Raw genomic sequence first — 12,695 nt, 5'->3', positions numbered from 1 at the left:
CGCTGAGAACCTCTCGTTTATTGAGGTGTAAGTGCCCAGGTACAATAGTGGTAACATCCTCGCACAGGTATTCCAAATTCGTTGAGGTAGTTTAAGTCGAATTATTGAGATACCTTGGCAGGTAAGTCAGTTCTATATATCATACATCATGTGCCGTACTATTCTCTGGCCTTTTGCATATTGCCGTCTTTTGCTCCTCCCTCGACGTAATTTGCCCGCCTAGTCAAAGTTTGCTCCCTGTAGGCGAGGCTTGAATATTCTTATGGCGACCCAGCCTGTTGTTTCCCCCGTCTACACGAGTCAATATGCTCTCGTCCTATTCTCCCGTTCCCGAAATTTCAATGGTGGTGGTATCCTGTACGCCGGGTATATGTAGTTGTTCGTCGTCGTCGATAATTAGGTAATGTCAAGTTATTTGTCTAAATGGTGATGAGAATGTGGTAAAGTAGGCAGGTAAACCCCTTCACGTAGGTCTGGTCTACCGCTTCTTGCCAGGATGACCCGGGTGTTCCGCCATCCGAGACGAAAGCCACTGCGCCGAGTCCATGCCCCCGGGGACGTTGACCTGCCACGTACTCGGTGGAGGGCTAGGCATGGGGAAGTCTCCCGGCGATGGCGGCGCCAGGAACTGCGAGCCGCGCGTGTAGTGGCTGCTGGCTCGCGTCGTCCGGCTGTAGCGGTTGTCGAACCTGCTGCTGTGGCGCGGGTTCGTCGTGTTGGTGTACGTCTCCACGGTCATCCTGCTGTCTCGGTAGTGGTGGCCTGGGCTGTTGAGGGTGCTCAGTCTGCTCGCCCGGTTGCTGTTGTTGTGGTTATCGTGAGGGTTGCTGACGTTGCTCAGCCGGCTTAGCCTGCTCGCTCGGTTGCTCGTGGGGTTTGCGCCGTCGTGGTTGGTGACGCCCAGGGTGAGGGCTGAATGGGTCGAGTCGCGGTTGTCTCGGTTGAAGGAGCCGAAGCCCATGGATATGGCGGACATGCGTGGCGAACACCAGTTCACGGTCGGCGCGGGTGATCTCACTTTCGGTGTCAAGTGAAGGCCGTCTTCGAGCTCAAACGAATTGTCTTCCTGTTGCGCAATTGTTAGTCTGGGTTCGGTTTGGCGAAGGGGTAAATGGCGGGAGAAGAGTGTCTTACTTCGCGGGGTGATGGACAGAGCCATTGCCCACCATCGCCGTCGTCGCGGGTGACCACCAGGGACTCCACATCTTCGTCTCGCCTCTCTCTCTCATACGCGAGGTTAAAGTCCTTGCTCAAGCCGCTCCGTCTCGTCGGTGCCGACGAGCTGTAGCCGTCTTGGGAGCGAGCGATGCGAGGCACCTCCGCCTCAAACTCGGCCCGGATATCAGCCTCGATCTCTTCCAGGGGTGCGTCGTCTGGCACGGGGTGTCGCGGGTGACGGGGGTCTGAGCCGTCGCTGCGGACATAACTCGGCTGCCCCTTGAACCGTTCTCGCCACGCTATCGCACGAGGCGCCTGAGACCGCATGCCCGCGCGGTACCATACGAGTTGCCACAGAGGGCGGAGGGTGGCGAGCGACGCGGCAGTGATGCCGATGCCGGGCTCGACGGTGCTCCACAGCGCTACATCGGTAGTCGCCCATAGGAAGTCGTCGCCGTCGAGGAGGGTCGGTATGTACACGGATCTTGCCACGGTCGCGGCAGACCCGATGGCAGCAAATGAGAGGATGCCGAACGCGAGGAGTCGGGTGCGCTTGGGGAGGGAGAGCGACCAGACAATGAATAAGGGGAGAATACCAAAGGCCCAGTCGGCAAGGCAGTTGATAATCGAGGCCGTGAAGGTCATGATGACAACCACACGATTGTTGAAGCACTTTCCCTCTGCGCGTGGCGATTGCTCCCAAAACGTCTGAATTGGCCGGCACTGGAACATGACCATGAAGAAGTATGTCGAGCCGAAAAGTACCGTGCCGATCATGAGAACGCGAAGGATCCAGATGTGGCTCCGGCGGATAGATACGCGGATGAGAAAGTAGCCAACCGATATCTTGAGAAGGCAGGTTGATATGATGTAGAGTAGTTCGCAGATGTACCAGTACTAGAGAGGGTGTCAGTCGCGATTCTACTGGTAGCATCCATTTGCACTCAAAGGGCTTCCGAGAAGAGCATACCATGAGAGCGTCCCGATTATGTTCCGGGGTGAGATCGGTTCTATGTCGGCCTGTTCCATATCGAACTCCTTGAATCTGAGTGATGAGGTAGATGGTGAAGATGAGCTGCCAAAAGAGTCAGCGAGTGTGTACTCCTTACTTATTGTATAATGTCTCGTAGGGAAGTACCATGAGGGCAATCATCATCTTGTCATCGGTGCCGAGCGATCGTGTAATCCAACCACGGCAGTATATGCGCAGGCCGACGGCGATCCAACATAATATGAAGAAGAGGACCGCCACGGCCAGCACTTGCCCGCTGCGATCCTCCATGATGGGATCGAAGCATCCACGAGTATTCCCTTGGTAGGCGGTATTATTTCTTTTCTCCTTCACGTGGGCGTCATGACGAGGGTGACATTGGATCGTCGGTTTACAGCTTGGTAGAATGGGATGTGCAGAGTGTGATCCGAGTCGACGGGACAAGACCGGGGAAGACGATACAGAGAGCGGACGACGGGAAGAGAAATGGACCCGTCAGGGTCAAGGGAGGGGCTACTCGATATACATATCAAGGACGTCTCAACCGAAGTGGCAGATAGGTTTAGGGGTAGCTTCATATCTCGATGTACGAGCCAGTCTTAAGAATAGCTTAGTGTCCCGGGTGTGGAGAGCCGGGCGACCTGAACACACGAGTCTAGACGAAGGTAGCGGGCGGGACCATCGTCACTAAACGCTCGTCCAAAAGAGGTCCGAAGACAATCTCCGACGCCCTCGAGGATCTTGGGAACGCGGCTCATGTGTTGGGGAGTCATCCATGTGTGTGAATGAGGAGACGAGATCAATGGTGGGACGAAGCTGGCGAAGGTTCCTGGGCTGCTCCGTTAGCTGAGAGCCTCTGAGGGATGGGAGGCAACCTTGAGTTCTATCTAAGAGGTCGACAGGGAACGGCCTTGAAGCCAACTCGAAGCCAGCGACATATTCGCCAGTCAGAAGCGCAGGAAAAACGCAAGTAGCGTCTTGATTGAGATAGGGTTTCCATCTAGCGGTTCAAATGGCGTCTCTGGCGAACAGACGCTAAAGCGTGGTAAGAAGAGGTGAGGGCAAGGAATCATCAGGTCCATGGGGCCGCGAAGCTGGAACCGGCTCGGAAACGGGCGACCATGCGGCTCGAGCGTTGGGTTGCGTGGTTGCTGTGCGGCGCGCTCGAGCCCTGGTCGTCGCCGTAGATCATAGAAGAGCGGGGTGGGCGCTTGGCTTGCGGGTTTAGTTTCTTTTGGGCATAAGCTAGGCACAAGTGGTCTGTTTTTGGCATAGGATCTCCTATGTTTCAGGCAGACAGTTGAGAGGCTGGATTGTGGTGGTTGTGGTGGATGGAAACATTCGGTTGCGAGGTACGGATATAGACGCGAAAGATAGGAGAGGTGGACTGATGATTTTGGATCCTAAACAAAGTCGAGTCAAGAGTATTGCCGTGCCTGTGACGGACTGGCTGACTGTCTGTGATGGATGCCAAAGAAGCATCATCAACGATTCATGATGGTGGTGGTGGTGGTGGTGTTGGTGTAAGTCGAGTATTGCAAAAGCCTATCGCCGCTACGTGAAGCGGACGAACCACCGAGCGACACTTCATCCTCTGTGCCAACAAATCATCATGCAGCCATGATGCCATAGGAAGGGACGAAACAGAGTTATGAGGTGCAGAGGGGCAGGAAACGGCCTCACGCACTTGCGCAGGTTCGCGACATGTTTGACGGGAAACATTAACCGCATTGGGCGTTTCCTCCGGTGCTCGAGGACAATGGTGTGAAGAAATGGAATGGAAACAAGTGTGCCCGTATGATGTATCTGTCACGGCCTGTTGTGAAGTACACACACACACTCATCAAACCTCATTCCCCGATGCACAATGCACTAGACACGATGCAGCACACTGACACCTTCAACACATTGTGGCCCTGTTATTGTACTCTACAATTCGTACGAGAATTTGCATTGATGGATAATCTACGTAAACGACGAGACTGGCTGCAGCTTCATGACGCATCATGCACCTCTGGGTCGCTTGTCTGATCCTCAAGACCAACCAAGATCGCAAAACCCGTCAGAGGGTTCGGAGAGGCCAGCCGTGAAGCTCTATTCATCAGCCAGATCTTGAACCAGTGCCTCAACGCTTCTTGTTCTTGCGCTTGTTGGTCTTGCCTCCAGTCTGCGCACCGGAAGCCTTGGCCTTGCCCAAAGAATCGGTCGATTTCTCCAAGAGCTCAAAGTCATCAGCGGCAGAGTCGGAGCTGGGGGTGTGTTGAATCTCGCCGTCATCAGAGTCCAGGTCCTCAGTGTCAATTTCCAGCTCAGCATTGTTCTTGCCGAGGGCGCGGCCGACAGTGCGGTTGTAGGCCCAGATGGGGAGGCGGACGAGCGCGGTGTCACGGATGGTGGGTTGAGGCAGTTCGTTGGGCTGCTTTGAGTTAGCATCGTTCGCCGACCTCGTGTCGCGGTAGGGTGACAAGCTTTAGCTTGCATTTTGGGCACTTACGTCAAGGAGGTACTGCTCGGTGTTGCCATCCTCATCCTGCTCCTCGAGGTAGACGTCTCCGAGGGAATCAACCACAAGAATCTTGCCATTCTCGGCGACAACGCGCTTCTTGGAGCCGGTGGGGCCGGTCTGACCGGTCTGCGCAACCGTCTCGCGGGGGGTGGCGGTACCGCTGCCGCTGGTACTGCGAGCGGCGGGAGCGGGCTTGCGGGATCGGCCTCCGCGCTCCTTGGCGGCCTCTCTGCGAGCCATTTGTTCCTGCATACGTCTCTCCTTGCGGTTTCTGGGCAGCTGGGGGCCCTCCTCATCGTCGGCGGCGGGCGCAGCGGGAGCAGGAGCGGGGGTGTCGTCGATGCCAGGGATGCTCAGGTTGTCTCCCCAAGCAGCATTGCGCGCGAACTTGATGTAGCGCTCGACGAAGTCCTTCTGGCGCTTCCACGACATGTACAGAGCGATGTAGTGGAAGGCACCTCCAGCCACAAGGAAGACACCGAAGAGCACAGTGCCCAGGCCAGGGCGGTACCGATTGTAATAGTAATTGGTGCCCTTCCAGGCCGGGAAGCCATTCTTCAGGAAATGATCGTAGCGGTCGCGATCGGGACCACTGATGATGTTGCGCACGAGACCGAGGCGGGCCTGGCGCTCAGAGGCAATCTTGACAGCGGCCTTGATCTCCTTCTGAGTAGGAGCCTTGGAAACATTGACGCCGGGGGTCTTCTTCTCCTTCTTCTTAGCCTTGGTGCGCTCGGCGATGAGCTGCTGGCGAACTTTATCAGGATGGAGAGTGCGGGAGATCTTGCGGTAGGCCTTGGTGATCTCGTCGATGGAAGCGCTGTTCTTGACGCCGAGGAGGTCGTAGAAAGTCTGTTCGGGGTTGGCCTCGTGGGCCTTGATCTCATCGCGGATACGGAAAATCTCACGATCTTTATTTTTCACACGTTAGCCAACATTGCGCAACGGAGACAAGACAGGATGGCGACGCTCTTACCCTCCTTGCTCCAGGCCGCAGCCAGGGGCGAGACGACCAAAAGGCCAACGGACAGAATGCTGCTGAACTTCATCTTGTCCTTGCCGAGTCCAGTTGAATTCTGATGGAATGGGAAGGCGGCGCGCAATGGCCGAAAGGTAAAGGAATATCGGGATCGAGAAAGCGCAGCTGTGGCTAGATGCCAGGTGTTGTTAGCTTCGTCTCAACGTGGGGAACAACTGATGGCAAGGAGGGAGCTGCCAGCTAAGCAACAACATCCACGTACCTCGTTTTTTTTCCTTCCTTAGTATCCCCCTGACTCGTCGTCTCGAATTGACAGTATCCCGTCCGGTAGGAATCTGTCGAGTCTCTGCAGAAGAGAAAAGGAAATTTTCTCCCACAAGATTGCGAATGGGAAATGTGGTCTCTCTGGGGGAGATTCTGGATGAGGTGGAATTTCCCGTGGACAAGGTATCTTTTTTTTTTCTGACCTCTGCTTCGGCCGGGGGTGGGAAGCAGCAGCAAAAGCAAAGGCAAAAGGGTCGCAGGCGTCAGGGGATCCCGCCCTCCTGCTGCATCTGCAAAGAGGGCCCCGACTGAAAGGAGAAGGTTCCGACCTCTGCGGGCAGGGATTCTGTCGCCTTCACGAATCGCACCAATCCTCGTTGGGCCTAGACTGATCCAGATCTCGCTCCCTTAATTGTGTGGGTTTGATGTCTTAAGTAAGGCCGGTGCTGAGTCCCTCAGCTGAGGCAAGCTTTCCACATCGTCGAGGTCTGTTGTTTGACGTTTGACGGCTTCTGTCCATCTCCAGCGCATCTTCACGATGGTTGGCCAGTAGATCAGACACTGCTCGCGGATTATCATTAACTTTCTTGGTGGCATTTATGGATGTTTTGCACGACTGCTTGACCTGCGAGCTGTGGTACAAAGTCAGCAAATGTACGACGAGGTCAAGGGAGCACAAATACCTTGGATTGTATTTCCCACCTAGAACGGGGCAAGGTACAGTCTTCAAAGGAGGTGTTGATGAGAAAGTGCACTTTCCCTTGTTATCGTTCGGCCTGCAGTATGTTTGGGGGAGGGGTACCTAGTAGCTGGCTAGGTGGCAACGGGATTGAAAGGCAGGAAAAGATGGAGGCCGGTTGAGGTGAAGGTGTGGTGAGGTGTGGTGAAGTGTGGTGAGGTGAAGGACGGGAGGAAGGAGTCAAGATTCCAAGTAGATACCTTACCTGCCTCCCTGTTCTCTCTGCTTCTTCCTCACTCTTTCCTCTTTATTCACTGGCCCCTTTTGAGCCGAGGTATCGCCCTTCCTCAAATTCCATGAGCATTCGGCGATGACTTGCCCAGGAGATTTGACTTGGAGCCAAACATACCCGATTGTCCTCATTGTGCCTGTCTGACAACAAGTGCGCCCAAGTATTCTAACAAAAGTATCCTACCAAACGACATGACTACATTCAAAAGCGAGGCCCAGTGGAGCGACCTACCCCAGGAGATCAGAGACAAGATTCTTGAATACGTTCCTGGAAGGTTTGCAGGCATCTGCAGGGACTGGCAAAACACCATCGAGCCAAGAAACTTTCGGGTCCTCCAAGTCGGTTCGGATGACCAGTCGCTGGAAACCCTGGCCAAGGCATTCCACAACAAGTACTGGCGACAAAGCTACGTTAAACACATCTGGTTCAAAATCCAGTTACCGGGCCATTGCATCAAGAATCGTTCGAGACGTCAGACTCATGAAGAGATCGCAGCGGACCGCGGATGCTTCGCCATCAACATCTTGTCCCTTTTCCGTATTCTCGAAGCCTAGAAGGATGTCGATTCGGCTGGCGAACCAACATACCCAAGTATCAACTTGGAGATCAGTGCCTCTTTGCCAAACGATGTCGGCAATTCGTGCGGAATAGAAGGCCTCTTGGACTACTGGCAGCAACAGCAGCGATACGTGTTTGCCCCTATCAGCCTTGGAAATTTGAGTCTTCCCTACGTCAACTGCGTCACCGGGTTGAGCATTCTGCGTAGAAACATGCGCAGAATACAATTAGCCCCCTTTGCAGAAACTCTGTCAAAGTATCTACCGAGATTGCGCACGACTCACTTCGAACCATGGAGGCATCTTAGTACACGGGAACAGAACTCTTCAGACAATGGTATAGTAGTGAAAGACAGCCTGTCTTCTACCCCATCTCTTCGCATTCTATGGAAGAGTCTCTAACTTCTGATATAGACTTGACCACGATGCTGGCAAGTTGGTCATATCGAGAGAAACCACTGTTATCAAAAATCCACATCTTCGAGCACGGCGGTCTACACATGCTCTACAATTGGTGCCTATCAGTCAGGCTAGGCTTGGTCGGAACTCTGTTCATTCGCAGTCTCGATCTAGAGGAGCTTGTCATCTGCAACATCGTAGATGCCATACACTTCTTTGCCGCCTGCACGAGCAGAGTATGCGTACATATATCGCCTCTGCCATGGCAGCATCTGCGTGTTCTGATGATGACATCCCAGGAAATTTCCTCTCGCAAGAAACCCGAGCTCATCAACGCTCTTCTTTCCCAAGCCGGCAGGGTCGCGAAGATGATGCCGGCACTCCGTGTAATAGAACTATACGGTGCATGGCGAGAATCAGCCGGGGTTTTCCGATATCTTGTCACTGGAAATTCTGCAGAGATTACTTGGGTCAGCACTTGGGAGTTCAAGCTAGGAGACGAACCCAAGCATATTTGGTGGGACGTTGCGCAGCTCAGAGAGGACCGTCTGGTGCTCCAGTTCGCGCTTGAAAGGCACCTGCGCACTTATGACGGCCCATCTCACTTTGTACACCAGTGGTTGGTGACTCGGGGCCTGGCTCTTCATTCCTCTTCATCCGCAGCACTTGGACACCATGACCTCCCGGATCCTCTTCGTCGTATTTTGGGAATTCGAGACGTTCCCTGAAGTTCTAAATAAAGCAAAGAGCGAACGACATGAAGTCGCCAGAGGGGTGGTTTTCAATGCTCTGTCGGAGCAATTGAGGACAATGGGCTCAAGGAGTGCAATGGAAAAATGCAAGGGCTTCATCCGGTGGCGTCTTTCCTGCGAGTCCATGTGGCAAGGGAAAATGGTCTTTGACGAACTCTGACAATTGATTCACATTCGGGGCTTTGTTTGCCTTCGTCGTCAGCAAGCGGCCCTTGTCCCATTCGGCTGGGGGCACAGCGAGAATAGCTGCTTCGAGCAGAAGCGTTTCTTTCAACCCTCGTTTAGTTGCCAACTCTAGTTGGAGTATTGGAAGAGTGTCGAGCGGATGAATAAAAATAAATGAAACCTTTCCTGTCAGCTTTGCTACGGGTTAAATAGACACTATCAACCCCAAGCGCAGAGTAAAATTCATCGATTCGACAACGACGTCACCTGCCTTCGAGCAGGTTGGAATAGCATCGAAAAGACCCCGTATTCAATATGTGTATCATCCTATGGCGCAGGTATTATTGCACGAAACCACCTGGATATACGCTACATGATGGCGAAAAACAAACACACCCTTTGCCGGACAGAAGAATCAATGGTCATCATCTGGTGAAAGAAGAAGACAATGTCTTCAGAGAGAACACTCAACATGATTTTCAAGAAGTACCGCGCAGGAAGCATATCCATTGGGTCTACAACTTGATCCGATGCGCCCATCTGCACGCAACGGATTGCATAAACGGGCTCTCGCGAGGAGTCTTGGTTCAGATAATGGACGGAGAATGCTACTTCTGTACCGGCAACGTCGATGCGTACTATGACAGCCCCGACGAAGTAATGCAATCAATCCCCAGAACCATTAGCCTCCCGGGTCCGGGGGTCTATTTGGACGCCATCCCGACTCACAAATTCATAATCTACCGCGAGAATTACCTCCGCCAGCTACTCAGACTGACCTTGACGATGCTATCGAAACCTTTCCCCGTGGAAGCCGAGAGCCGGGAGTGGGAAATGGAGATCTCGTCCGCTTGGCCAGAGATCTGGTGCAAGCTGTTGCGGACACACATTGGGCACAACGTATTTTACTGCGACTGCAAGGCCATGAACGAGGTGTGGCGCGTGAACCCTGCGTTTGCCATGAGGAAGAACGAAGCAGCTCATATTCTCGAGGATATGGCGTACAGGACCGATAACGCTGGAACTCTCGAGGCCTTTGCCGAGGAGATTCGGGGACAAGCTTTCGATGAGGATGAGGAAGTGTGGGAACTTACCACCGGGCCGACCGAGAGGGCGATCAACCTGGAGAATTTGCACAACGATAAGCGCGACTTTCCCGGTCACCAGATGGCGTTTGTGGGGTTGAGCAGAGACAACTACGAACGCCGTTTACACAAGCTCATGGAGAGAGCGGAGCGGGCCCGCAGAGCCATCTCAGAGAGAGGCTCGGAGGAGTCCCAGAAACACCCATCGAGCGCGTACTGGCACTCCCACAGGATGCCCTGGCTGGGCAAAGAAGACTGGAGCCGCGCCGTGTATCGGCGCTACCACTTCCTCACCTGGCTGTACAACTTCCTCGCCATGGACGCCGGCCTAGACGAGCAGATCATGATGTACATTGGCGGCGCCTTGCTCGCCGTGCTCAACCCGTGGCCGAACCCGCACTACGACGACCACGCCTCACACCCGCTGTACCTGACCCTTGACCCCGATCTCCCCAGCGCCGACCTCATCCAGGAGTGCGTCTACTGGGTCGAGCACCACTGGCCCATCCTTCCATCCAGCACCCGACCGACCGAGAGGCTCTTCCAGATGCTCGATACGGGCCTTCATCTCTTTGAGACGATCAACCGCAACACGGCGATTGCGCTCGCGGACATGAGGTCGCGGAACCGGTCGGCGGACGCCAGGACGATGATGTACGCCGTGCTGCCCGCGGCGGCCGTCGCCGACGGCTCGCCAAACTGCAATATTTGCATGTCCGAGTGGGACGAGTACCCGAACCACGAGCCCGTGATGCTGCCCTGCTGCTCGCAGTACGTCGGGCGCAAGTGCCTCAAGAGCTGGCTGGCGCTGCGGGACCTCCGCGGGGCACGCGACGGGCGCGACGAGACGGAGGAGACGTGGGCGGCGGAGTTTAGCTGTCCGTTGTGTAGATCGAAGATTGGGGCGCATTTCTCGCCGAATATCAGACAGGGGGGGGCGGAGGATACGGCAATGTTTAGTTTCTATAACTGTTTACAGGCTTTTCCGAATCCTGATGATTATTGGGATAATCGACCGGCTCAGTGGGGTGCTTGATTAGAACAGCGTGTTGGTTTTTTTTTTTTTTGGTTTGGGATCGTGGGGATCGCTGAAGCTTGTGGATATTTTTTGGACGGAAGACGGGCATGAGAGGAGATCGAAGTGAAGAGAGAAAGTTGCCTTGGATCTTGAGGTGAGTTAGTGCTGAGGACGGGTGTAGATGTATAGGACAAGACTGTGATCTACTTTGGTAGGCGAATACATGATGATTGACCATAGAGGCATGGCTTTCTTAAATGTTTCACGTCAAGGTGCAAGGTGTACGACAAACTAAAGTGTTAGTGGATTGAGATGTGTTCTTGTTTCTTCCAAAAAGAACGGCCTAGCCACAGCGCGGCGTGGTGAACCCGAGATCGGCTCGGAAGCACCATGTGGGAGCAGGACAAATTTTTGGCGAGATTCTCAGCCCGATGTTCATTTTGTATGGATAGATAGCATTCTTTTCTTTTCCTCCGAGTGTACTGTGCTAACAACGATCTTGGCATCGAGTAGTTGTCCGTGTTAGTCGTTGTGGATTATTACCCCTGACATGGACAAACGACCCAAGGCTGCAACACCAACGGAGTAGCATCGAAGATGGTGCCTAGCGCGTGTATGAATGCCCCAAGTCCCGCGTAAACCAAGATAAGAAATCTGTTGCTTGCCTAGAACATAGGTATGCCGTCTCCTTGGTGGCAGCCAGAGAGCAAGTGAATATGAAAATTTCCTAAACAGGCACAACGTCTTTCGCCCATACCAGACATGGGAAGGCACATCATGGTTCACATAGTTCACTTATACAGGAAACTTCATGTACTTTAAACTGTTATGCCATTAAGACTATCGCTATAACCGGAGACTTGGCGTGTTGAGAGATTGATTCGACAAAGTTGACGTCTACAGGTACTTGAGATGTTCGTCCGGTAGTAAGTTGTGATAGTAGTCCACCAGTCTAGCCTTGCTCCGCAGTCCACCCTTGAAAGATCTCAAAACTCCTTATATGTAAAGTTCACCGTCACTCGCGATCTTCGACTCTGCCTTGGTATTCTGCCAGCTTCGGCGCCATGCAATCATTGATGCATGAGTTCCACGTGACAGCTATAAAGAGCGTTGGGGTACAGCGGAAGAAGCATTCTCCCTGTGGTTTTTTTGTCAGCTAAACAGATCCTCGTAGAAGAACGTGGAATTAGAGGAGCACTTCGTACGTCCTGTTATGGAGTTTGTTAGCTTTTGTGTTCATGCGCAAAACGTGTCTTGTCTAGGTATCCATGCCGGTACCGGCAAGAGACCACAGGGTTTCGACTTACAATTGGAACGGTCATCGCCGAAGAATGGTCACCGGATACGTCCGCCGGGATAGGGACTTTGTCTTTTTGGATGGGGGAAGCTGCGCTGGCTGCGACGAGCAGGCCGAGCACGGCCGTGAAGGATGTTGTAAGATACATTTTGGTGACTTTGTATAGGTAGATGGTGGTGACTTGAGAAACCTTGGCTTTTGGATGGAACGTGGACATATAAAGGAGAAAGCCTATAATTTCTATGGGTGAAGGAGACTGCCGACTTTATACTCCCACGGTTCCATCATGGTTGCCAGGACTCGCGGTAAAAATGGGCAACTCAGGAAGGTCGAATTACGTCGAAAACTGTATTATTGTACTCGTGGCTCTTAACGGATGCTTTGAATGGCAGTATGATTGGCTATCAGAATCTGATTTGAGGATACCTATGGCATGTCAAGCCGTCTTCGCGGGCCTGAGGGCGAGAAGGTAGGGCAGCTTCGACCTTGACGGCATCACTGGCCGTCTGCCCGCCCGGGTGTTGAACCACGAAACTGATGGTGCTGGTGGTGC

General features: G+C 53.5%; 3 protein-coding genes across 3 annotated transcripts; 1 reads left to right on the top strand and 2 right to left on the bottom strand.

Annotated features, from left to right (window-relative positions):
• Positions 1–6: 6 nt before the first annotated feature.
• Positions 7–3,455, bottom strand: HER10_EVM0012698 (uncharacterized protein). The gene is made up of 4 exons (XM_035483186.1): positions 2,297–3,455; positions 2,129–2,233; positions 1,135–2,055; positions 7–1,066 (listed from the first exon to the last, which is right to left on the bottom strand). The coding sequence occupies exons 1-4, from the start codon at positions 2,438–2,440 to the stop codon at positions 479–481; spliced, it is 1,758 nt and encodes a 585-aa protein (XP_035331073.1). The 5' UTR covers positions 2,441–3,455; the 3' UTR covers positions 7–478.
• A 559-nt stretch (positions 3,456–4,014) lies between these two features.
• Positions 4,015–7,576, bottom strand: HER10_EVM0005362 (DnaJ domain-containing protein). Its single transcript, XM_035474983.1, has 3 exons — positions 5,632–7,576; positions 4,644–5,566; positions 4,015–4,565 (listed from the first exon to the last, which is right to left on the bottom strand). Exons 1-3 carry the CDS (start codon positions 5,702–5,704, stop codon positions 4,275–4,277), a joined length of 1,287 nt encoding a protein of 428 aa, XP_035330664.1. The 5' UTR covers positions 5,705–7,576; the 3' UTR covers positions 4,015–4,274.
• A 1,760-nt stretch (positions 7,577–9,336) lies between these two features.
• Positions 9,337–10,863, top strand: HER10_EVM0009376 (uncharacterized protein; the record flags this gene model as incomplete). Its single annotated transcript, XM_035478865.1, has 1 exon — positions 9,337–10,863. One exon carries the CDS (start codon positions 9,337–9,339, stop codon positions 10,861–10,863), a length of 1,527 nt encoding a protein of 508 aa, XP_035330893.1.
• Between the last annotated feature and the right edge of the window lie 1,832 nt (positions 10,864–12,695).

This window comes from Colletotrichum scovillei (genome assembly GCF_011075155.1).
Source record: "Colletotrichum scovillei strain TJNH1 chromosome Unknown Contig00008, whole genome shotgun sequence".
NCBI classification, from domain to species: Eukaryota; Fungi; Ascomycota; class Sordariomycetes; order Glomerellales; family Glomerellaceae; genus Colletotrichum; species Colletotrichum scovillei.
The sequence above is the reverse complement of the archived record's forward strand: the minus strand, read 5'-3'. Positions and strand labels throughout refer to the sequence as shown.

What these genes read in the sequence shown, in the direction of transcription:
- HER10_EVM0005362 (XM_035474983.1), bottom strand. Translation starts at nt 5,704, where the DNA reads ATGAAGTTCAGCAGCATTCTGTCCGTTGGCCTTTTGGTCGTCTCGCCC. An exon ending in TGCGGCCTGGAGCAAGGAGG is followed by an intron (nt 5,567 to 5,631) that starts GTAAGAGCGTCG and finishes TGAAAAATAAAG; the next exon opens with ATCGTGAGATTTTCCGTATC. An exon ending in CCGAGCAGTACCTCCTTGAC is followed by an intron (nt 4,566 to 4,643) that starts GTAAGTGCCCAA and finishes AACTCAAAGCAG; the next exon opens with CCCAACGAACTGCCTCAACC.
- HER10_EVM0012698 (XM_035483186.1), bottom strand. Translation starts at nt 2,440, where the DNA reads ATGGAGGATCGCAGCGGGCAAGTGCTGGCCGTGGCGGTCCTCTTCTTC. An exon ending in AGATGATGATTGCCCTCATG is followed by an intron (nt 2,234 to 2,296) that starts GTACTTCCCTAC and finishes CTCTTTTGGCAG; the next exon opens with CTCATCTTCACCATCTACCT. An exon ending in TCTGTCCATCACCCCGCGAA is followed by an intron (nt 1,067 to 1,134) that starts GTAAGACACTCT and finishes ATTGCGCAACAG; the next exon opens with GAAGACAATTCGTTTGAGCT.